Raw genomic sequence first — 25,148 nt, forward strand, 5'->3', positions numbered from 1 at the left:
AAAAAAAAAAAAAAAAATTGACTGAATGAATGAATTAGAAGAGCCTAATGGGGTTGCTGGCACAAAGCTGAAATGGTCCTTTTGTTTTCTCGCGCTTTATGGATTGGAGACGGGAGGGGAAAAAAAAATACTAAAAGCTCTAATATTGATCACAAAAAGCGGCAAACGGTGTCAGAATCGACTCTGTTTGGGTTTGTGTTTTCCAGTCGGAGCATGCGCATTTGTACACCGGCGTTGCGGTGAAATGAGCGACATAAGAAAAAATATATAGTTACTGACTCTGTTTTGGTTTGTGTTTTCCAGTCGGAGCATGCGCATTTGTTACGCCGGCGTTGGTGTGAAATGAGCGACATAAGAAAAAATATATAGTTACTGAAGGCAGTAAATAGACTCTTCATATGTGTCTGAATGACTGCAGGAACATCAGCAGGGTAAGGTAACCACGGCAACCACCAAGTGGAACAATGGTGGCAAAATTGCTTCAGTAGATGTGTCAGGTGTGCGTCAGCCTCACAGTGCAGAGGCGCAGGGTTCGATTCCAGCTCCGGCCCTCCTACGTGGAGTTCGCATGTTCTCCCCCGTGCCTGCGTGGGTTTTCTGCGGGTACCCTGCGGTTTCCTCCCACTCCAGTGGAGAGCTTATCACGTTATCAGGTTACAGGTTGTCATTATCGGTGCATGAAAGGGTTGAGGACACTAGCTGACTTGGTACTTCAATGTTTGTCTTTTTTATGTCTTTTTATATATGGGGAACATGATTTATCTGTAATTACAAAAATATGAGGGACATGAATATAGTGACGAAACATTGTCTCGACGATCCAATTTAATACTGCCCATGGGTTTCGGATGAACACTGTCATACCATTTGTTCGAAACTTTCATTTTTAAAAGCCTCAAGTGCAAGCTGATGTTATTCGTGACACTGGAAAGAATCAACGAATCCGCCTTTTGCTTCTTCATTTTTTTTTTTTTTCTCTTTCACCTTTTGTACAGGGTGTGCTATTACAGAGAAATGTGAAAAACATATTATTTTCAAGGGTACACCACGTCTTTGCTTCTCGGTGAAATGCGACTCGGGGAACGTCGGCTCAAATGTTCTTCTTTGAATTAGGACTTGTCAAAAAGTTTGCCGTGCGGTGTTGGTCATATGATGTGTCTCTAAAATGTGTTTTCTTTGTGTTTTCTGCCAAGCGTCCTGTTCATTTGGGGCACAATTATTCTGTTCCACAAAATTTGCCTAACAACAAGTGCACCAGGAACAACCGAGAAGAAATGCAAACAGTGTGTGCGCAATATACCATATGCACACATAGGCGGCTGTGTTTATATTGCATAACTGTCGTGATGCTGATATGACTTATCACCGCCTCGCTTTCTTTCACATCTGCCTGCGATGCTGCCTGCCCCCCATCACTTCCTCCTTTAACGTACGGGACAGCAAGATGAATGTGTTGCCATGTATGTTTTGGTGCATTATTTTACAATGTCTGCTTGGCTTGTTAGTGCTGAGTAGCCCCAAAAAAAAGACGCATGCCCTCCACCTTGTCCGGCGTGTGGGAATAGTGAGAGCACAACTCATCTGTCTTTGTTCAACGCCGCTGTATATTAGAGGCAAAGATGAATGCGGTTAATAGACTGTGACACAGCCATTAAAGACTGCTGTAATAGAAGCTGCCCCCCCCACTCCTCCCACCCGCCCACGACCCAACTTAGGCATGCGAAAGTAAATGTTTGAAGACCAGTCGGCGTTAAGACGCCTGTCTCTTCTTCTTTCATTCCCATCATGCTTTGCTTTCATCCCTTCATTTTTATATCCGCCAACCGCCCATTTGGCTCCGCCCCGGCCCTCCTCAAACCAGGCTCTTCCAATTGTACCTCGAAGCTCGTCCTTGAAACGACACAAGCCTATCGGCCTGCATCGTCTTTTGTCGAATACCTTTTCATGTGCTCACGTATTGGAAGTGAAAGTATTTTTCAAAATAGTCGGTGGTTAGAATTTTAAATCTTGATTTTTGTTGGACTTTTATTATATCACTGGATCAATATAAATTATTTTAACCCATTTGGTTAAATATTCTGGAGGTAGGCAGAAAGGACGGGCATGTTGTCATCCTCCTTTTCCCCACCAGGGGCGTAGCTAGAATTTTTTTTCAGTGGGGTGGCTGTCAGGGTTTCATGAAATAAAATTTGCACATATCCAGAACATTGCCGATCGTACTCACAATCAAGCACGAACAAGTCTAAGTTAAAAAAAAAAAAATTATCCTTAAATTACAAGATCAGGGGTCTGCAGCTTGCATCTCTTTCCTCATTCATTGGAATAAAAGTGAGATGTGTAAAAAAAAAAAATCGGGGTATGGAGGATGGTTGTATTTTTGTGTGGAATGATCCTGCTAGCAATGACCATTGGGAAGATTCTTGGCAAATGCTGCTGCACGTGCGTCAGATTTGTTGGTTGATGTGTAAAACCGCTGTGTTTTTTTACAGCCGTTTTGTACCACGTCCTCCCGCACCTTTCCACACAATCGCAAAGACGTAACGGGATCGTTGTCATCTGGCGCCACCACGCTTGACCGCACGCCACCTGCGGTCACTGCGGGACACAAATGAAGGCGAAGCCTCGCGGATATCTTTTAATGACACATTTCGCTGTTGTTATTGCGCATCCCACGCACAGCAGTCACTTTATGACTAACTTCTAATTACCTCCACCAAAGGAGGTAGTGATGTCACATGTCTGATGCGATGGTAGCTGCTTCAAATCGGAGTTTTGCTGGTGGATTTTCAAATGCTGGAATTCAGCCAAGATGGCTGCCTCAAACCAAAATGGCTGACTTTTTGTTCCGTTTGCACTGTGGGAGGAGAAGACATAAACAATTTGAGGACAGTAACGTTGCTCTGAATTTTACGCCACGAAACTGCTATTGTAATCAGTTTCTTTGATGGTTGTATAGTCGAGCAAAAGCTTCTACATTGACTTCCGTGTGCGTGTGTGTGTTTTTAACACTTAGTGAATTTGGTAGGACCGATATACACTGCAAGGGGGCATCTATGAAGCCGAAGCTCAGATTCAAAATACAGTTGTCAGACGTTTGCAGCTCATTTCCGACGATCACTTTTTTTTCCTGTTACCATGGCGACAATCGTCCTTCCGCACTATTGCAAGGTCATCGGGATCTCATCTCTGACTGGAGTGGCCTGAGCCATTTTTTCACCTGATACCACTTTTCCCACGTCTCCGCATAAAAACCGATCGATTCTGACGAAACATTCACAATCGCCTGACTTTTGGGCCCATTTCTCCCGCACGCGCATCTCTGCTGCTGCAAAATCAATTCGAAAGCTCATCTTTTGCAGATATCGATGTCGCTCGGTGTCATAAGAGACATTAGAAGCAGGTTTATCTTGGAGTTCGGAGGTCTTGAGATTCGAATTTTTGGCACTGTCCTTCATGTTTTTCAAGGTTTTTGTTGTCAATGCGCTTGTGTGGGTTCTCACCTGATCCCTCCCACATCCCAAAATATGCATTGTAGGCTAATCGAAAACCCGACAGCAGACTGACTGTATGCGTCTCTCGCCCAAAAGTCATCCGCGACAGCCGCTGGCGCCGTGCCGTTGAAAAATGGATGGATGGTTCAAGGACAGCTGTCGTTTGCTCCAAAGCCAACACTTATGGTCAAAGAAGGCTGATCGAATGTCAATCCCATTGTATTAACCCGTGTTACAGTCCTCAATAATATCGAAACTCCAAAGTGTCTCGAAGATGGTCGGTCAAACAATTTTCAAGACAGGCACTCTTCGAAGTGTATAAAAATTGATCTGTTTGTCGTGAGAACAGAGCCATTTGGGATTCGTCAAGCGTGAAATCTTCACGAAATGAGTGTATCAATCAGAAAAAAAAAGGAGAGGGGGCAGAGATTGCAAGACGATGGCAGAGAGGGATGGGAGTGAGATGAGCCAGATGCTTTAAGAAAAAACAAACAACAAAAACTATTATTTTCATTTAAGTCATGTGTTCAGCTCTCTCCGAGCACTCATGAAATCTCCCTCAGCAGAATGTAGCAGCAGATATGACAATCAGATCACGTTACATACACAAGCGTGTGATATCTTGTATCTGTATGCCCCCGGAAAACTCCAGATAAATGCTTTTGTATTGGCAAAATTGAAATTCTTTGCAACGGCATCAACCAGTTGGCCCTTTTTTTTTCTTCTTTTTTCTAGCTCAAGCTTGCTGCACTCACAAAGGAAGAAAAAAACAAGTAAACACGTGCGAGGTTTTGCCAGCTTTTGGAAGCGAGAACACAAGAAGCGATTGTTTATGACGTTGAGATATGCTCAAATGTCACTGGCCACCATTTAGGCTGGATTTACGCTGCGGGTCTAAGTGCCCTATTCCAATTTGATCGTGGCCATAAAAGAAATCACGGTTAATTCACTGAAACAAAACGCATGCGCAGACCTATAAAGGACAACTAAACTAGCCTGAAACCGGGACGCAATAATCCAAAAGAGTAAATAAATAACATTCCCAAATTGGGTGTAAATGCTGATGAGCTGAACTGAAATGCGGCAGAATGGAATAAATTGAAATGGCAAAATTTATAAGGTGATTCAAGAACTCGAGAAATGCGGAAGCAGGAATGAAATAAGTAAAGTATCTCTTAATTCGGGAGTTCTATTGCGGAGATTTGGCAATTTGCTGTCTTAAGGCAAATGATATTTCACATGCATGTTGCGGTGCGATAGCCTCTTAAGCATTGGATTGATCACGAACGCTACAACTTCATGTACAATTGCAAGGTAACAGCACTCAAGCATATATTCTTTATCCTCTGCAAAGAATCACTCATGAGTGCCGTACTGATGAGATGAGAGGAGTGGAATCTGTGCATTCTGCCCCCACATGTTTAAAGCCAGTAATACAATTGATTCGCTGTTTTTATTTTATTATAATTTTTTTAAGATGTTATAAAACAGTTTTTTCCAAGCTGTGCTTGAACGCGTCAAACAGTGGCCGTCAACGCCTGCAGCTCGTCTCCTCTTCCTTCATGTCTCATTGGTGTGGGATTGAGAGGGAGAGAGCGAGAGAGAGAGAGAGAGAGAGTGGCCTACCTGAAAATGAGAGCAGAGGTAGAGAAATAATTGCTTTCTTGTCTTTTGGGGTCCCCTCCCAAACGAGAAGGGTTGGAGGTGGGGGGGCTGCTGCTGCTGAGTACATTGCTGCATGAGACGGAGGTTATCTTTTCCGCACAATCTGCTGAAGCAGCACATTAGCGAATACTGTATTAAAAGTTTGAGGCTGACTATAGCGTTCTAAAACACAATAGCCTCCATATATGATGACAATGAATTTATTCCACATTTTCCGCATACGGCGGTACCTTGACTAACATGTTTTAATTTGTTCCATGACAAATCTCACAAGGCAATCTACTCTTATATGCACACAAAAAAAAAGGCCACCATTGTTTTTTTCTGAAAAAAATAGCCTAGTATTGTCTGAGAAACATATCAAAACAGTAATTTGCTGACACAAGCCGGAAGGGACGACATATCGGTGTGGGCGTGGCCTCGTGACTGTCGGTGTGGGCGTGGCCGCTCAGTCTCATTTTGAGCTTCTGGAGATTTGCATGATTGCAGGTTTAAGACCAACATCCAAACGTGAGGTGAAAAGAAAACTTTTGAACAGGGACTAATTTCCAGGATACTTTTATTTATTTATTTTTTTGGTGTTGTTTTTAGTGTGAACCCAAAACTCCAATCACAGTAATGTAACTGCTCAGATAATTAGCTTCGGATGATAGGCTGCCCGTCCATTACCTGCTTAATTGGCTTCCAATCAGAGCAAATAAAACATACCATCACACTTTACAGTCTGCATGGTTGCTCCAGATGATTTCATTTCCTCTTGAATTATCAGGATCACGAAAGGAGAGTGGCTGACTGCGGGGGAGAAATGGACTACGTTTGTGCGCGTTTGTGTGGACGAACTAACAGGGGTGAGCATTTAATCAAATTCAAATTGATAGCGCCGTCAATTAATTGTTTTTTTAAACTTTTGCATCTGTACAAGAGTTGAATCTTCTACTTCTACTTTTAGCAGTTTTTTTTTTTTTTTTTACACACATGCATCTGAATTATACTTAAGAACAGACTGCGAGTACATCTGAAGAGGAAATATTTGAAATGGAAGCAAAGGTGTGACTTCCACTGGTCCCCCGTCGAGGTTGCTGCGGCTCTTTCATCTCTCAATCACACGCTCTGTTCAAATAAAGGCGCCGAACGTTGTTTGCGAGTTTGGCTCCATGCGGATAACCCGCAGGTTCCTGACCCCCGAGCTGTTTACTTAAAAACCCTCCACACAGACCACTCCTCCCTCTCCTTCAAGCCCTGCGGCCAAATTGCCGATGTTTACATAGAATGTGCGTCTGGATAAATATAGCTAGAGATATACATCTCTATCCTTTAGTGTATTCTTGAGAAGAAATGATTTCCAAGTACCTTTCAGACATAAAGTTCCTTTTCGCAAACAAAGAACAATCCTGAGTGGCTTTTCACCAGTCCCTGTGAAGAAGGAAAAAAAAAGTAGGAGTAGAAGAAGAAGAAGAGACTGTTATTATGCTGTTCAGTGAAGCAGCAATATCTGGAGCTGCCTGGGGACATGGGGTGGGGGTGGGGGTGGGGGTGCCTGTACAAAAGCTGCCATGCCCACCTCTGCCTGTCTACCTGCCCTCGCTCTCCGTCTACCTGCATGCTTGGATGCATTGCGCGTCTCCATCCGCTTTGTCAGATGATCTGTCTGTCTCTCGGCTCTGCGTGAGGGGGGGCCGCGCCGCAGGGATTGAACTCGCCGCTCTGAGACAGCAAGGGCAGATAATAAGAGTGGTCCGCGGAAGGTGACTGACTCGCTTCCTTCTCGTGCTTGTGTTTGGCAATACGGCGACTCGGATTGTGAAAGCAATTAAACGCCTTGTCCTGTTTTCCGCGTCACCCCACCCCCCTCGTTTTCCTGAGTTGTTTATCGTTGAGCACTAGTTTTGCTAGGTGACGAATTGCACAATCTGAGGTGAGGCTGGCTGCTCGTTGCCACACTTCCCATCTTATCTATGTATTTAAACAGTAAATTTAAAGTAAAATAATTTGATGTCATCTTTTTTTTACATTTATTTCCACATGCAGGTGAGGCTTCTGCCCCCTTGCCTCATTGCACTGCACATCCCTGCAGTCGTCAGTTTTTCCGTTGCTGGTTAGATGTGCCTGGGTCAATTGCCTGGTGTGTGGGTGTGAGTTGATATTTTTTACTTGGTTATTCAATTACAGTCCGTCACACACACACAAAGATGGAAAATCTGTACCGGCGGTCTTCACAAAACTATTGTTTATCCGCTAAAGGGGCCAAGTTCCATTTAAATGGATAAAGTGGCTTAAGAGCCACTAATGGAGGTACTTTCAAGCCTCCTTTATTAAAACAGACCTTAATTTATAGGAAGTTTGTCCTTCCCTCTCGTGTGCAGCCCCCTCCGCTCCGTGCTCACCCAGGCCTCGCGGTGCTCATCCCGACAGCCAATGAAATTGAGCCTGACACTCACAGCCCAGCATTATTAGTAGAGGCACTAGAATGGCTGCCTCCTCATGCTTCCCTCTGTCTTATTCTCACTCAACGCTGCAGGGCTACAATTCCCTTTGACAAGCGCACAACCCACATTGTGTGTGTGTGTGCGTGCGTGCGCACGCTAATTGCAGCTATTAGGGCTCCTGGGAGCGTCTTTAAAGCCTAGCACACTTAATGAGAGCACAGTGAGATAAATGAGAGATTGTATTTCTCGTGTTGGAGAAGCCATTGAGTGACGCTTTTTTGTGAAATTGAGGAACATTTGGGGTATCAGTCAGGAGCTTCTCCCCTAATGGCGCTGCAGGTATATTTTCATTTTGGAGAGAAGACGCGCGCTGATCAAGCAATTGTTCCAGATAGTTAATCAAAGAACTCGAGGTCTCCCGGTTTTGTTCTCACTGCCAACATTTTTTGCTGGTAAAGTTTAGGTTACATCAGCTGAGTAGTAGATCTGTCCTTTTGATTTTTTTTGTTTTTTTTCGTACATATTTTCAAGCCAAGATCTTGTATGGGGAAGTTAAAAAATAATTTATATGAACTGGAATTGTGTGATGCACAGAAAATATTCATGCTGATTTTAACATGACTGGAATATGATTAGTATCATTCATTTGGCTTCCATGTTTTTTGGTTGTTTTTGTTTTTTATTTTTGGTGAATAAGATCTTCAAGCAGGCAGAATTGTCATCTCACATGAGTCACCCACAACCCGTTTGGTAAGAAAACGTGAGATAGATGATACGCGTGTGTTCAGAGTGAAATTCCAACGAGCGACCGGATTGTGCCCGAGGAAATGAGATTGACCTGGTTACGTATCCTATTTTTTTTTCCAATGCAAATGATTGAATGCTTAGAACGTGCAGTGATGCTGTTCTCGCACATATGGCCGCGATCAGAACATGAATAAAGTCACTACGCTCTCAGTGCGTGTCGGCGTTAATGATGAGGATGATGGAGAGACATTCCGCTAGCCGTTCTCTCTCTCGGCTCTATTGTATCGTCTACCGGAATGAAGTTGCGCTCATCATTGTCAAGGTCCAGCGGCGCTCAAATGTGTCTTCTTAGCGCCAGATGATTATATTCATCCCTTCTTGTCTTCTGCCTCTGTGTTCCGCTCCTCTTTCAGGATTACATATTTTCCACTGTTGGCCAAAGGCTCCAATTTTGCCCAAACGCTTCACTTGCGATTTTTTTTTTTTTTCCAACCATTCCGTCTTTCTCGTTTCTTCTTTGGCCTTTTTTTTACAAGACGAGGAAAGAGTAAAAAGTAAGGAAGCAGCTATTGGCAGCAACACGCTAAGGGCCCCTTCCGACGTATAGTTTTGGGTTCTTTTCACCCCCCCGAAAAAATCAAATTCTCACCTTTTGGTTGCAAAAAATGCAAGCAGGATGATTTGCCACTTTGTGAGGCAGCACAAAGCGAGGGCAATTTCTCATCCCTTTCTTAATCAGACAGCATAGCAATCGAACAGCGAGCGTCAAGGCGACACCGAGCCCAATTTTTTCCTCCGCGCAATGAAAAGAAGTCATTCAATTGGATGCGCGGAGCGCAATGCGAAAGTAAATGCTAACGCGAGGTCAACTCTCATCTGTTGACATGGTTCTCTGTGCAGTACAATTTTAGGGGGGGGGGGGGACACGGCTCGAATGAATGCAAAAACTATGACTTGGGCTGACTTTGTATAAAATAAATGAGCAGGCCGGATATCCTTTGCCCATCCCTGCTTGAAGGCATATCGTGACAGATGCCGCCAGCGTCTTCAAAGGGCTTCATTAACATTGTAATCTGCCGCTGCTCAGATAGGTCAACTATAGCTATTTTGTGGTGGTGGTGGTGGTGGGGTGGGGGGGGCTGTCAGATGTGTTGGTGGCCGGTAATGACGGGGACATTTCATGCATGCTATCGTGATCTCTCTCTGCCACAATCTTTCAAACGCGTAGCAAACATCAATTGTACAATTTAAATGCAAACTCGGGGCCGTTTGATGTCAAATGAGGTTTCTTTATTTGAAAAGTATAAAGACAAAAAAAATATATTTTTTAATCCATTTGTCCACGTTCTGTTAAAACGGCGTGGAAAAAAAATCCATAAAACAGCAAAGTATACTGTATTAGTGAAAGTTAGCTGAATGGATGCAACAAATACATCGTGCTTTTTTTTGGGGGGGAGGGGGGGTTAGTTTCACAAATCAATCTCACGCTGGACACCGCAGCAGCCCTGCAGCCCCTGGCCAGGGATCAATCGTCAGATTGAATCACCAACGACTGCTTATCCAATTTAATTTTTCTCAGCGTGATCCATTTAAAAGCCGCTGGATTGTTTCCCCTTCAGTTTCCTTTCATTTAAAGTGGACATCCAAAAAAAAACCCCAAAAAAACATCTGAAAGCAATGTCTGAAAGATGAGCTCAAATAAGATGAGTTATTAGCCATATTCAGTTTTTGAAATATTTATTTATTTATTCAATACCTTGGATCCCCACTGCCCGTATAAAATCCCATTTAACACATAATATGGTGTGAGAAGTGTCAGCGGTAGGAAATTTGCAGCTAAACCAGCGTTTCATCTCGAATTGAGCCGCTTTTAAAGGTATGAGTCGATAATTGACGACGAACGCCATTTTGCCTCCAAGCTGTCCCCTTTTGTGTCGTTTTAGCCTTCGTCATCGGTATGACGTGACTGAAGGCTCCCGCCACCTGACCTGGCAAGCGCGGCGGCTTCACAATGCAACGTTTGTCTTTGCGCGCTCAAAAGCACGGCCTGTTCTTAGAGGGGGGGGGGAGCAAGGGAAAAGGAACAGCAGTCGGTGAAAAGTTGTCCCAAGTCTGAAGAACGTCGTGACTGTTTTGATGTTTCGCCAAATGGGGTACGGTGAAATGGAAAAAGCACAAACCAGAAATGCATTTTAATAAAACAGTTTGAAACAGTCTTGGAACTGTCTGTGTCACCACCGCATTTGCACATATGAAACATTTCACCTGTTACTCTATGAAGACTCATTGGGGAATCGCAAATGAGCAAAACAAGTCTGTCCCTTCAAAAACAGGCTAGCTGTAAAATGTTTATATTTTTTTTAAATGCCCTTTGCCCCTTTCGCCGTGACACCAAACCATGATTTGTCTTTGTCTGACAGGCTGTTGATACATTTTAAAAAACATCTGTAATCCATAATTCGATGCAGACGATTATTATGCGGATATTCCTGTCTTGGAACATATTATGCGCGCGTGGAAAAATGAACAGGATGTCAGGGATTATCATAAAAAAAATTCCTCGAATGGATAGAGTGGGAACCAGAAAAACTTGTCGGGCTTTTGAAGAGCGAGTTAGAATGTAAACAAAGGAATTTTTTTTTTCCCCTGCCGGGATGATTGACATCGGCTGCGGGTTACAGTGTTGAGTGTGTGCTGAATTATTAAGGGGTGGCAGGTCAATATGTACAAGATGAGCACGAGGGCCTTTAATCTGTGTCGTCTTGAGGGAAATCAGATAGGAAGGGTTTTGCGTCGGGCGAAATCAATGTCCTGCAAAAACGTGGCCCATGTGGAACGCAAACGTCCGCCTCGCGTTGTTACTTTGGCTCGTGTTTGCAAATCGGCACGCAGGCATTGTTTATGATGTTGGTTATGAGGCCGCGCCAAGGTTTTGATTTTGCCGGTCATATCTTGGGCCGACTCTCTTGTTACAAAAATAAATTTCAGCATGAAAAAAAAAAACAACACCACGAGATGATGAGCACATAAATGCAGACGTTTCAAGCTTCATATCACCCAGTAATAAGTGTGTATACATTATCCCATTCCCTTTATAGCCACAAAATTTAAATGTACAGCAGGGGAGGGGGTCAGCGCCCCCTTGGAATAGACTGTTCTTGCAAATGGGTTTATTGGGAAAGAACTACGCAGATAATATTTGAGTGCATCTCACTGTTGTGGAGGTTAACTCATTTGCCGCATTAGCACAGAGGTCCTCTGGGTGCCACTCTCAACATCAACCCGCCCCAAATTTATTTTTAACCCTTTCAGGGACAGCGGTGACGACAGTGGACATCTTCTCATGAGACCTAAATCCAAATGATAATGTGACTGAGTTTTTATTTTTAAGGTTTTTTTTTTAATGAGAGAAGCCCCTTTCAATTTAACAGATTGTGAGTGCTTTTTTGCAAAGCCGACACGGCACATTCTTCCCAGTTTTTTTTTTTTTTTTTTCATAAACTACTGACATTTAACACGAACATTTTATCTTTTCAAATCCACTTTAGCTGCGTGGTGAGAACTATTCATTTCTAAGCATAAAGGAATGTTTTCCAACCGTGGTTTGCAAATGGATTCGGGTCAGGCCAGTCCAACACTGGCGCTGTTTTTTTTTTTTTTTTTGCTTGGCATTTGCGAAAGAAAGTGGAAAAGCAACAGTAGCACCTCTTTGACTCGCTCTCCATTCAATCCAGCTCCCAGAGAGGCCAACGAAACGGCTGAAACACCTTTTCTTCTTTTCACCCTGTGGGTGGGTGGGGGGGGGGGAGAGAAAGTCCCTCACGTCGACGCTGGTGCTGAAAGGTCAAACCACTCGCAATCTCGTGGAAACTCCACATCACGACTCCATTCCGGCAACAGACTGCGCTCCCGTCCGGTTAGATCTTCTCGGTTTTCGAAAACCTATTTCCCAAAACAGGTAAGGGGTTCCGGGGCCCAGATGTTTGCAGAATGTCAGGACAATGTTTTGACCTTTTTGATGGGCGTGACTATCAACGAATATCTTGTAGCGTCGAGGTCACGAAGGCAACCTTTTTTGCCTTTTGCATTTGAGGTGGCCTTTTAGCCGGTTCGCTGCTCGGTGTTTGTGTGTGTGTGTCGTGAGCGCGCCCGCTGTGAAGCCATGTGTCGCTTTGAAATTGGCGGCGCAGATAAGCGAGCACAGCTTCCATGAAATAACAAACAGCCATCGTCACTGATCGGTGTTCATCCTCCTGTTTGTCAATCCGATGCGGTGGCTGCCACGTGGCAATTTTATTCCTCTTGGCTTTAGTCTTGGTTTTAGTCTTTTGGATACAAATGATTATTAGTCAACTCTGAATGCGATACTGTCAGTCCAATTTTAATACACAAAAATTAGTTGGGAAAAGGTACATAAGCCTTTTAACAGATTGTTTTTGGCTCATAAGTGTTGGAAATTGTATGTCGTAGCATTTGCTGCAAGACAATCAGATTCCTGACCCGATTTGATAAATCTCACCTTGACTTTTTCATTGACAGAGATGCAATGTGCTGTACGTCACTGCAGGGATTTCTGGCAAATGCTGGCTGTTTAGCACATGATTCAACAATCTCACATCGTCTTTTGTATATTTTGTCTTCGTGGGAGGTTGGCAAGACAGAGGCCATATCTTACAAAGAAAAAAATTAATAAAAATCCAAATGCATGTTGGAAAATGTGAAACCAACATTGAACGTTTTTTTTGGCCGTAATTCCAAAAGTTATAGTTGGCGTAATTACATTCCGGCATAATTGTGGGAAAGGTTTTGAAATGTATCTTGGTCCCATTTTTTTTTTCTTCTTCTTCTTCAAATCGCAAAAGCCTGGCATTTCGAAAAGGGGTGTGTAAACTTTCCCAAACCACTAGAAGTGAGCGACTGTCATGTTGCCGAGCACTGCCGAGTCTCTCCTAGCCCCACCGCAAGTTCGCCCTGCGTGCGTGTCTCCGACTGACATTGATGGGACTTTGTTGACGCGCCGCGGCGAGGAGAGGGATGAGGCCAGGATGAAGCGATAATGAGGGGGGATGGGGGTGAGGGGGGGCATTGAGGCTTCATGCGGCCTTTATCACCTCCGTGCACATTGGGGCGCCAAGTTATTGTGTCATTAACGCACAGCAACTGAACCTTGATAATACTTAAATTATGTACGACGTGCAGGCACCTGCACTTGCCGAAGTCTTTTGCCTTTGCGCAGTCGCCGCTACGATCTGACTGAAACAAACTTGATAGCGCATATTTTCTCGACGTGCAAGCGAGAATATCTCCGTTTTTTTCCAATTTGTCGTCCAGGCGAGTAATGGATGGATGACGATGCAAGTTTGATTGAAGGTAATACAGCAGGTCACTTTCCGTAACAGTCGCTGCACTGATCGCGCATCCTTAGAAAGGCCGATCAAAATGAGTCGGCAAGCCAACAAAATTGGCGGGTGGTCTGAGTGAGGATTGCGGTGTGACTGTAAGAATGTATCAGGAAGAAATAAGACAATCTGTGGCACATATACAAAATAGAAGGATGAGCTAGTTCCAAAGTCGACGGTGATAAGGTGTGTGTGTCTGTGTACACCGTATATTGTCCACATTGAGTAAAGATCCCGATGGAATAGCCTCATCGATCATCCGCTAATAGCGTTGGCCCCGAGTCAAATTTTTTGGAGAATCGCTCTTTCTTTATGACTTAATGACTCCTGGATGTGTCTCCTTTTAGCTCCCGCATGCTGTCTCAACTGTGAGATTTAGTGCGCAGCTCCCACTGCATTTGGCAATGCAGCCATGCGCCTTTGCAGGGCATTTTGCTCCATCCGACTCTTCCCTGTTGGGCTTTTCCTCATGATCTCCAAAGAACTATGTTGAAAAGTGTGTTGAGGAGCTTCATTGAAACAAAAGTGATGCTTTGCTACCATTTTGTGGCGTCTCGGTACAAAGGAGCTATGTTGAAGTGAATCAAGGAGCTTCATTCAGTGCTTTGGCATCTGAGGGGCAATTAGACACTTTTTGGGTGACGTCGTTATTTGTGGCAGGCCTTGGCTCTTCTACGCACTTCTATATCCAGAACTAAACTGTGAGCTGAGTGATGGTGCAATCCGGTGTTGAGGAGAACCGCACACTGAAATAAACGACTCCGAGAGCCGCCCAAATATGGACACTCATCAATCTGACCAGCCTTCATTAAAATGGCCTGCCCTGAGCTTTAATTATGGGATTAAAGTGCAGTCACGAGGAAAAGCAAAGCAAGGGTGTTTGGGTGCAACTGCTGAAGCGCGCACACACACACACTCCATACCCCCCCCCCCCCCCCCCCCCCTCCGACTTTCGTTTCCTCCAAGAGGGAAGCTGCGCAGGGCCCATTGATTGGCTCACCTCAACACAGTTAGGCCCCCCCACACCCCCCCCCCCCCCCCCCCCCCGCCCCTTCTCTAGGTTTGCTATCCTGTAAATGGATCAACGGGCTGCTGTCGCTAAACTGTGGGCCTTTCTCATGTAGTGAAATGGAGGAAAAATACAAATTAACCTCCAAAAGTTGCTGGCCCCACCGGGGATCTGCCCTGCAGCTCAGATGGCCGGTCCAGCCCTGACTTTCGATCCTTTTATCGATGACCAGTGATGACTTGTCGAGGTGGCTTTTATATGAACTTAAAATCATGTGCGCTAACACCAACCCCTCGAGCATCATGGCTAAATAGACCAAGTGGTGTTTTGTGTGATGTGATCTTGCCGTCGGCCATACCATACTAAACGCTCAAGTACAATCGCCGTTATGTCCTCCTGAAGAAAACGACTCCGATTATTTTTGAAATCCTCCGGGGATCGTCTTAGAGTGCACTAATTCGCCGGCGAATATTGCAATGGCCGCGCAACTGACGATTGAGTCAACGAAAGCAAGACGTTCATTCGTTTCGAATGTTTTAAGGAAGTAGATGACAAAGAATTAAGTGAAGAGCCTCTGGGGGGTGGCTCAGAGCAATTTGCAGCAAAGCCTCACGAGATGGGTTTGCTTTTAGGAAGTGATTATTATGACAGTTTATATGTATGTGTGTGTGCGCACTCGCAGTCTGCTTTATGAAGGAGCAGCTGAGGAGAGGAGGGATGAGGAGAGAGGGAGCCAAGGGCAGCGTGAGGCTTATTGAGGCCAACAGAGGCCATTGTTATCCGTAATATCAATTCAAGCGTTCGGTATCAGATGCCGCTGCTCAACGATGGAAATTAGACTTGTTCCTCACTAAACCTCGCTCACGCCAAGGGCACATTCCCACAAATGAATCGGCGCAGGCAATATGGTGGCACTCGTGATTCCGAAGCAGCTGCGGAAGCTCGACGCAGAGGAGCGGCGCCAAAGATGACGCCTCATTTCACTTTCCAACCCCGCCTCCTCCTCCTCCTCCTCCTCTTCCCGCGACATTAATAAACACAGGGGCTAACATTTTATTTCCACGCGTTTCGTTTCATGTTTTCGTTTGAACGTCATCTAGAAGCCCGCGTGATAAATCAGTTGAGCTGTGGTTTGCTAGTCTACTGTGAGGGGGGAAAAAAAAAACCCACGCAAAGTTAATGACATTTTCAAATTGACATATAAAGAAACTGCAACAGCCATATTCTATACTCTACAAACCCGCTCGAATGAAAACTTTACATTCCTGTTTTTAAAAAAAAAAAAAGAGTTCAAAAGTTATGCCATGTTAATCAGCTGAAAACCCTTCATGCCGACTGGAACCATCTTGTCTCCTTGTCAGCCTTGATCCAGTGACACACCAGTAAGAATTCCGTGTGACCATGAAGCCGTGATTTTCGCTCTCCTCTTTTTTTCGCTATCTCGCCAGGATCCGCTGTGGAACACGCAAAGGGATATAAATCTTGTGAATTTACAGCCTGTGCCGCAGTCAGCTATCTGTTCCGATGCCCTCCACCTCCTCCTGATCTTGTCTGTGTAAAGCCTGGTCGCCTTTAATACTGTCGTCACACCACATATCAGCGAATGTTGTTTGCTCTGTCACTCCGTTACTGTATGGCGCACACTGTGATAAGGACCTCTGAAGAAGAAGAAAAAAAAAAATCAGGCAGAAAAATGTTTCCCACACCCACAAGTAGGCGTTTGGTAAATTGCTGGCAACAAAAGTGAGCAAACCCCAAAGTGAAAAAGTCCAAACTTGACCCAATTAGATCTCGGGTGTGAATGGGGAGAAGGTGTGTTTAAATTTGCCGTTATCACTCTCAAACTCTCTCATCACTGGAAGTTCAATGAAGTAGAATTCGAGTCCTCTTTGCTGTTGAGTAAATACTCCACAATATGAGGCCATGGTGCATAGGAATGAGAAAGAAAGACAAAAAACATCCGGGTCGGCACCTCCTACAACTAATCCCTAATTCCGGATCATCACCGTTGGAGACAATCAAAACGTTTCGCCGTTTGCATCACTTCCCACAGTCACAGAGTGAGAATTATGAATTGAGCGGGCTTGCCAACAGTTGTCCCGCAACTATCCACTCCTATTACCACATCCGACCTTCGAATATCATTTGACAGATGACTGAATGAGATTTTTTTTTTTTTTTTCCGCCCACGTAGAATACCAACGTCACAGCCGCGCGTGAGGCAGAACCAAGCGGCGCTTCTCGATTTCCGCCGAAAGGCTGGACCACAATCGCACATCAGACACGGCCTTGTGAGGGAACCACTGACCCATCGACTGATGTGATCCATGGCTGACTGACGTCAATACACATTCATCAGGGATTGTTTCACCTCCAGGCCAGTGGGCCGGCCACGGGCTCGCGGCTGTCGTGACGTGAGGGAAGTCAACAAGCTTCACTTTGTCCTCCGCACTGACACCAAACACCACGACAAAGGGGAATCAGTCCGATGGAACCTTGTCGGAAATTAGACACCGGGTTACAGAAATGAACTGACTATGGAGCTTATTCGAAATAGGACTTGATTTACATCGTAGATTTTCACACACATAATCAACTATATGGGTCATTTTAACCCTTTTGGGGGACAGCGGTTAATGCAGTGGACAGCTTATGTTATCTTGTACCCTCCAATTGCGTCCCCTCATAGTGAGTCCAACTGACTTCCCTCTGCGTCGAACACAATAAACAATCCTGTGACACTCTGTGCTTCTCTCTGCACTATTAAGCAGTCCAGCTGGGAGCGGCTACGTTCGGCTTCCGCTCGTTTCATTTTGCATCTCCGTCAACCTCATTAGCATTTCCAACGGGTGTTTTGCTCTTAAGTCATCTCTACTTTCCTCCCTTATGAAACTTGGCTTTCGCCTCCTGCTTAAGCGCTGTCCAACCTCCACTTTCTTCGGTCTCCTTCAATCACAACCTAATCTAAAACGGGATCGCAAACGGACGGATGGCTCGCCGCTGCATGCACGCCGTGGTACATTGCTAGCTTTTTATTTCACGTCCCTGCCGCCAAGTTAAAGCAGCTGGGGAGCATCAGTGGAGCCGTAACGTGGTGCCGATCACGATGAGACGATTGCACTTGATTAGTGGTCAATGATCCATTTTTTTTTGTTTGGGTAGATTGATGCTACCTCCATCCGGGTGGCTACATATCCAGGGTTCAAATCAAACATGGTGAAGGTGCATGTCACTGTTATGCTGCATGCAAATGGGATGAGCCCCAAACAAAAGCGAAGTCAGCCCCAATATTACACTAATTTAAACAACTAACTTTGGGTGAGAGGCGTAGTACTCCCTGGATTAGTCGCCAGCTAATCACAGGCTAAATATAGACAAATAACCCTTTCATGCACCCTGTAACATGATAAGCTGTCCACTGAAGTAACCGCTGTCCATTAAATGGCTTCAATGAACCTAACATGAATGTTTTTGGAATGTGGCAGGAAGTCGCCGGAGTACAAAGAGAAAATTCACACAGGCACTGCGAGAGAACGTGCAAACTTCACGTAAAAGCTCTGTAGCTTGTTGCGTAAAAGTAATGTTTGTATAAATCGTGCAAAGTGGGAAACGTTAATATATACAGCGGATGTGTAATAGTTTTTTTTTGCATGCGAAAACTTAAACGGTAGACATGACAACAATGAAATGTAAATGTGCAAATCGTAGTCCCATTCTGCCGTCATATTTGAGTATTGATTTCAAACTAAGATGGATTTTAATGCAATCAGTGAACTGTATAGTGTGTATATGCTGTGTTAATAGTGGCTAAAAATGCATAAAGAATTATACTTGGCATATTTGTGCTCTTCATTTTAATCTCTTATGGGCCAGGGTCAAAGTGTACAAGAACGTTGTTAATTTTTAAGTCTTTTAGCAGCGGACGCATTTCGAGATCTCTTTGATGCAAAGCATGTCGAACAAATAAACCACACGACTACTATTTGCACTGAAACCGACTCTGTTTTGTTTGCCACGGAAATGAATATCTTCCTTGAGGTTTCCCGAGCCAAAAAGACGACTAAAAATGTGTCTTCCATCTTTCAAACAGACTGAAGCAGAGGAGCGCCAGAGCAGGTTGGGGAGTGGCTGCGGTGACTGATGAGCGCCCTAATAGGCCTTCCTAATGGTTCATTGATGGACTGACTTGTCGTCTCCATGGAGGCATTTCAGAGAGATTCCAGCAGATGAATTTCATGTGAGGATAAAAAAAAAAAAAAATGCTGCATTGTATATGAGCCAGGCTAAATATTGGCCAGTGAAAAGACGCCCTCTTCTTGCACGGCCTGGACGTGCAGGTTATTCCAAGAGGAGCACAGAGAATCATTGATGTCTCTCTCGCTCTCTTTCTCTCTCCCCTCGCTATGGATCTGAGTTCAGCCAATCTGCGCGCAGTGACGCAGAGTGAAAGGCTGGATTTTGCCCTGACTTCACCATCATATTTAACACCCTCACTTGCTCCGAGGCGTGCTTCTTCTTCTTCCTCCCTCCGTTTATCCAGCTGCACGCCCCGAAGGTGTCTCCGCTCTCTCCTTCGTCTCGTTACCTGTCCGGGCAGAGCCGCCTGCGTTGAGAATTGTTAACCCGCGGAGAGCTGATTTTTTTTTGTTTGTTTTTTCCGGATAAGTGCGCGTCGACCACTTGCGAGGACTTTGCCTTTAACAAAAAAAAAAAGAAAAGAAAAGAAAAAAGCTTGATCGTGAAGAGACGAGCTTTTGGGTGTTTTTTCTTCTTTTTTTTTTCTACGTGCTGCGCGCGGACGTTGGACCGACGCGCGTCTCCGGACCTCCCCGTTTAACGGATCCCTATTCGGTTCCGCGTTTTGGCCTGATGTGTTTGGAGAGCAGCCGCGTGACGACGATGTGGTTTGCGCAAATCGACCGTTGGTCTGAACCCGCTCGACCCGGTCCACCTGGACGCTCGCTGATGAACCTTTGAACAATCTGCACAAAGCTCGAGGGGTGGAGGGAAAAAAAAAAACCCAAAACATCCAACAGGACTCGGATGCTGATTCCATGACGCTTGAACACTGAATCCTCTACTCAAGACGGCAAGTGAAGATGGCTCATTGGTCTTTAATGTATATTTCATTAGACTGGCGTCCAGTCTGATTAACATCATCAGCGATGTAGTCAGCCTGTGCATATGCGTGCTCATCATCTGCAGTAAATACTCACATCTGCTCAAAAGGGAGACCATGAAGATGATCCTCCTGCGGAAATTCCGAGTTTTGATCCTGATGGTGTTCCTGGTGGCGTGCTCCATGCACATCATGATAGACTTGCTGCCCAAGCTCGAGAGGCAAGGCGCCGGAGGCTGCTCCTGCTCGCACGCGCCCAGCGAGGAGCCCCGCAGCTGGGCCAAGCAAGGCTGGCCCAACAAGCACACGCTGCGCATACTGCAGGACTTCAGCAACGAGCCCAGCGCCTCCAACGTCTCGTCCCATTCCCTGGAGAAGGGCCCCGCTGCCGGAGACAAGTCTCAGGGTGGGATCAGGAGGCCGGAGCACTACGCCCAACGCGGGGACAGGAAGAGGCAGTACATCCAGGACGCGCCGGTCAGCAAGAACACGCCGGCCAAGGGTTCGAGGCTGGCCGCCCTCTATGAGCACCCTTTGTATAAAAGGTCCTTGCCTACGCTCACAGATGAGGATACGCTGTTCAACGTCAACACGGACATCCGGTTTGATCCCAAAGCAGCAGAGCAGGAGTGGTTAAGTATATATATTTTTAAATTTATAATCATGAATCCCAAGCAAGAAAGTTGCCGCCTTTGCAAGACAGCACAGTGATACACAGTAGGGGTTCAGGGTTTGAATCTCACCCCCAGTCTTCCCGGTTGGAGTTTGCATGATTCCCGATGGTTCCTTTCAGACTCCACAAACATGCATTTGATATCTGTGAAGAAAATCTGGAAACGGGTTCTAGACAGAATTGAAAATAACAAATCCATTGAGCAAGAAATATGAAATAAACCCATTTTAGTTGCTTTCACGGACCAGAAAAAAGTGATGTGACGGCCCTGATCTGGCCCCCGGGCCTTGAGTTTGACACCTGTGCTCAAAATGGTCCATAGGTGTGAATGACTGCCTGATAGAAAACGGATGGATGGATTTATTTCACATATGAAGCCACAATACTGTACATCAGTGTGCGCCGGATTGTGCGATCTCATTTGTTCGGCTTCTGTGCAACAACTGTCAAAAGAAAAAAAAACAAAACCGTCAATCCTCTCACACAGGAACGGCGAAGGAAATCCCGAAGAGTTCAGCCCGACCGGAGAGCTGACGGCCGACTCCTATCCCAACTGGCTGCGCTTTCACATTGGGATTAATCGTTACGAGCTCTACTCCAGACACAACCCCGTCATCGACGCTCTGCTGAAGGATCTCGTCAACCAGAGGATCACCAGCGTGGGTGAGTGGCAAGATTCCCCTTCCGCCGTTGGCGCTTTCACGTTGTACCATTGTTTTTGGCACCTTGCTGCCGGCGCGAACGAAAACTGACTCGCTGCAGTCTGCCGATTTGCTTCGTGGAAGGGACAGAACAGTAACGTGAACGGGAGGAGCACAATACAACTACTAGCATGGCTTCTTTTTAGCCACATAGAATTCTTTCCGTTGTTGCCGCCTTGTTTGTTTTCATTTCATTCACGAAAGTCCCCAAATGAGACATGGACAAGTAGAGTGTGTAAGTGATGAAAGACCCTTTCATGCAACCTGTAACCTGATAACATGATCAGCCGTCCACTGTAGTGACCCTGAAAGGGTTAAAAGACAATCAAATTTGTTCTGGAACTTTTCCTACAAGTGCTTCAATGTTTTGTTCTCATTCCGTTTGGGTTTTTTTTTTAATATCAGCGATAACACTGCTAGCAGACATAGCAAAGTGTACAACACGACACGATTTTTTTTTTTGCCGTGTGACTTGCTTGCGCAATGACTTAACCCCTTCTCAGTCCATTTGCGGGCCAATGTTGAATAAAGCATCTGAATTTTTGTTCAATTCGTTTCATATTGGCCAAAAATCTGAAAAATGGCCGGAGCTTGTATGTCCATTTCTGACCGTGTGTTTGACTGCAATCTTGGAGTGGGAGGGGCAGCAGCAGGAGGAGGAGGAGGCTGCTGAAGTGACAGTCAAATGCGGTCCTCACCGTCACAAGCGGTGACATTGTGAACACACTCGAGCGCACACGCAAGGATGCATCAAGACTTAAGCCGCCCGCAGGCTTTGTCATACGACACAAGCTGAGTCTAATCAGCCAAAGGCCAAATCGACTCTCCTACGGTGTCAAAAGCACAGCGGAAGAATGCATCAAGCCTGGAAGAGCAACGGCAAATCTTCCCACAGCTAGTGGCCACGGTTTGATTTCCGGTCAAATGCTTTTTGATCGACAAGTCACGATGTCAATCAGGCACTCCGCAGACACCTGACAGAGCTCGTGTTTTGTTTTGTTTTTTTCCCCCCCAAATTCAGAAGGGATTGTCTTCCTGTTTGGCTCAGTCTTGTTCCTAAATTCCAGGAGTGCTTCTTGCCTCAGGTCGCTCACGCTGCAGTAACTCTTCAAGGGGAATTGCCAGATTCTCGGCTCGGAGAAAGCTCCAAGTGGCCTTTGGCGAAGACGAAGAACTTACCTGGGAGTTTTTGCATGAAGCGGTACAAAAGCAACATTCTCAGGACGACTTGGGGATTCTTTATTTTTTTTTTCCCCCCTCTCTCCTCCAATTTCTGACTGGGTGTTGCGTGATTTCCTCTCCCTCTTACTTTCTAACTCCCCGACTGGGTGGATTGAAGGAAGGCGCATTGTAGACGGTTAAATACATGGTGACTCAGTAATTACAGAGCCGTGACACAGGCCGGGGGCACAACACCAACACAAGCCAACGGCACTGTGTTATTATCCGAACTTACGGATAGCAACGCTTGCATTTATCATACACCGAGTTGTTTTTTTTTTTTTTTTCCATCGGTGGAAAACAAAGCAAAGGCGCCAAAAATACGGCGATACCGCAAAAAAAGAGACAGGCCGGACAAATAATAATTTCTTTATTAGCTGTGGATGTTTATCCGTTCGCAATTCATTTGCATCGCAACAAGCAGAGGACTTGTAAAAGTCTGCACACCCCGTGTTCAAATGCCAAATTCTTTGGCGGCTTGCTGAACTGAGGTCTCGTCGCATATGCTCCAGACCTCGCTCAACGCAGAGGCTGCTGGATTACTGTACGGGCATTTTAAATCATTTCAATGGGGGGGGGGGGGGGGGTTGAGGACGGGGGTGGATCCCCTTTTGGCATTGGTGGCAGATTTTTTTGTTAATATTTTTCTTTTGGACTTTGTTTTTAGGAGTCAAATTGGAAGTTTATCCAGCCATTTTTTTTTCAAGAATTTTCATACAATTTGGAGTCTTCAACGTAACCTAACATGCTTGTTTTTGGAACGTTTGGTCGCGAACCACTACGCCGCCACGCCGCTCTTGATTCAATATGTACAAAGAAATTAAATCATTGATTCTGAAGGTTGTTCCTTGGCCCGAGGCCTTCCGAACCCGAGCTTTGCAATCGATCAGCGCTGAGGAGAAATAACAAGGAAGGAAAGTCACTTATTTTGCTTTTTGGAAAACAGTGTTCAGAGGGGGGGGGGACATGACACACACAGACAAGCACATGTCGGATTTTCATATTTAGTTTCCATGTTTACCTTTCTGTCCTAAAAAAAAAAAAAAAAATCAAATTCATGAATCGTGTTATGACAATTGAGAGATCTTCATATGATACACGTGTTGGGCATTTTGTTGTGATGTTTCTTCAGGGCTACTTTTGATGAAAACAGGCTTTGCCTCTGCTTTGTTTATGCATCAAAAATCAGTGGAGCCCCGCGGGCAAAAAAAAAAATGCATCGTTCTTCTTATCATGCTTTAAGAGGTTTATTAAGCTTTGTTTAATTTGTGCGGCTTTATGAGGAAAGCTTTTCAGAAAACAGCTGAAACAGAGGCTTTGGGTGATAGGGAGCTTAACGGAATTAAGTCGGTTGTCATTTTGTTTACCTGTATTGTACAACAAAAAAAAATGATCAACTCATTGGATTAAATTGAACCAGTTGTTTATTTCTTTATCTGTTTTTCGGAATGCATTCATTAAAGCCCAATGACCAGCTTGACGACAAATGATGTGTGATTTATAATTTGAACGTGCAAAGTTCGACCATGTGTAAATAATTTCATATCAATATTTTATTTATGCTTTTTTGTTTGTTTGTTTTTTTTACTCCAACAGCGATGAAATCTGGAGGCACTCAACTCAAGCTCATTATGACCTTCCAGAACTATGGACAAGCTCTCTTCAAGCCCATGAAGTAAGATCATTATTTCATAACTTTTTTTGTTTGTTTGTTTTTACCTACTTGTCCTTCAAAAATATGTTTGATGGATTTCGAAGTGCACTGTTCCCTTTCCATTTCACGGTCAATGTTTTAACCTCAAATGCTTTGAATATTTGACATCTTTTGCCATCGCTTTTGTGTTGCTTGAAAATTAAACCGTGTTTGGATTTGGAGTGAACCGCGGTGGATTTTGCCCATTACATGACTCATTCTGTTGACTTTGAGCAGTTGAGTTCCAGCAAAGGCAAGCCCCAACATCAAAAATTCTCTTCATTTTGAGAACTCGATGACCCATTCCCAATAGCTGTCAATGCGAATGATTGTCTAATATGAGCAAATAGACTGACGGAAAGTTCAAGACTTACCCCGACTTTTTCTTTGGTCCAAAGTTAACCGCGACGGTGTCGTTCCGCGTGGCCCGAATGAGGACGAGTGCTGCAGAAATGAACGTCTCTTGCCAATAGAGCTGCATTCAAGTGCATATTAACCCTTTCATGCACCCTGTAACCTGATAACACGATAAACTGTCCACTGTAGTCACCGCTATCCTTGAAAGGGTTGATCCCCAGAAGGTTAAACGGTCATTTGAGAATTGTAGTTTATTTTGCTTGATTGCACAATAATGAGTGACATTTTTGAACCGGTCGCCAGCCAATTGCACTTAGACGAACAACCATTCGCGCTCACAATCACACCTCGGAACAATTTAGAGGGTTCCATGAACCTGCCATTCATGTTTTTTTGGAATGTGGAAGGAAAACTGAGTACCCGGGGAAAAGCCACGCAGGCACGACATGGTTGAAGATGGCCGTTTTCTTGACGCAGCTTCACAATGCCTTCAACGTTCCGCTCGTATGGAACGGCGGATTGACTCAAAGTGAATGAAAAAGCCGCTGAAAGAAATGACTCAATGCGATCTCGCAATCCGCCTGTGATGGACAATTTAACAGCCGCTTTTTAGCGCTAATGCCCCATAATAAGTGTACTTTTTGGCT

General features: G+C 44.9%; 1 protein-coding gene and 1 long non-coding RNA gene across 3 annotated transcripts in view; both read left to right on the forward strand.

The window, feature by feature from the left end:
- The window catches only part of LOC109507745 (uncharacterized), a 57,508-nt gene extending 39,342 nt beyond the window's left edge, over positions 1–18,166 (forward strand). Inside the window, exon 3 of one of the 2 annotated variants that reach the window (XR_002166524.1) lies at positions 16,932–18,166. This is a non-coding gene — a long non-coding RNA (uncharacterized LOC109507745). Of the gene's footprint in view, positions 1–5,925; positions 6,000–16,931 lie in introns of those variants that run through there. The other variant, XR_002166523.1, reaches the window with a different exon arrangement.
- Positions 18,167–18,962: 796 nt separating this feature from the next.
- fam20cb (FAM20C golgi associated secretory pathway kinase b) overlaps positions 18,963–25,148 on the forward strand; it is a 39,421-nt gene continuing 33,235 nt past the window's right edge. The window contains exons 1-4 of the mRNA XM_019857309.1: positions 18,963–19,826; positions 19,967–20,488; positions 21,017–21,192; positions 24,048–24,126. Of these exons, the coding sequence (XP_019712868.1) occupies positions 19,974–20,488; positions 21,017–21,192; positions 24,048–24,126 (770 nt within the window). The 5' untranslated portion in view covers positions 18,963–19,826; positions 19,967–19,973. The remainder of the gene's footprint in view (positions 19,827–19,966; positions 20,489–21,016; positions 21,193–24,047; positions 24,127–25,148) is intronic.

Source organism: Hippocampus comes, unplaced genomic scaffold (genome assembly GCF_001891065.2).
Source record: "Hippocampus comes isolate QL1 unplaced genomic scaffold, H_comes_QL1_v1.1 scaffold17, whole genome shotgun sequence".
NCBI classification, from domain to species: Eukaryota; Metazoa; Chordata; class Actinopteri; order Syngnathiformes; family Syngnathidae; genus Hippocampus; species Hippocampus comes.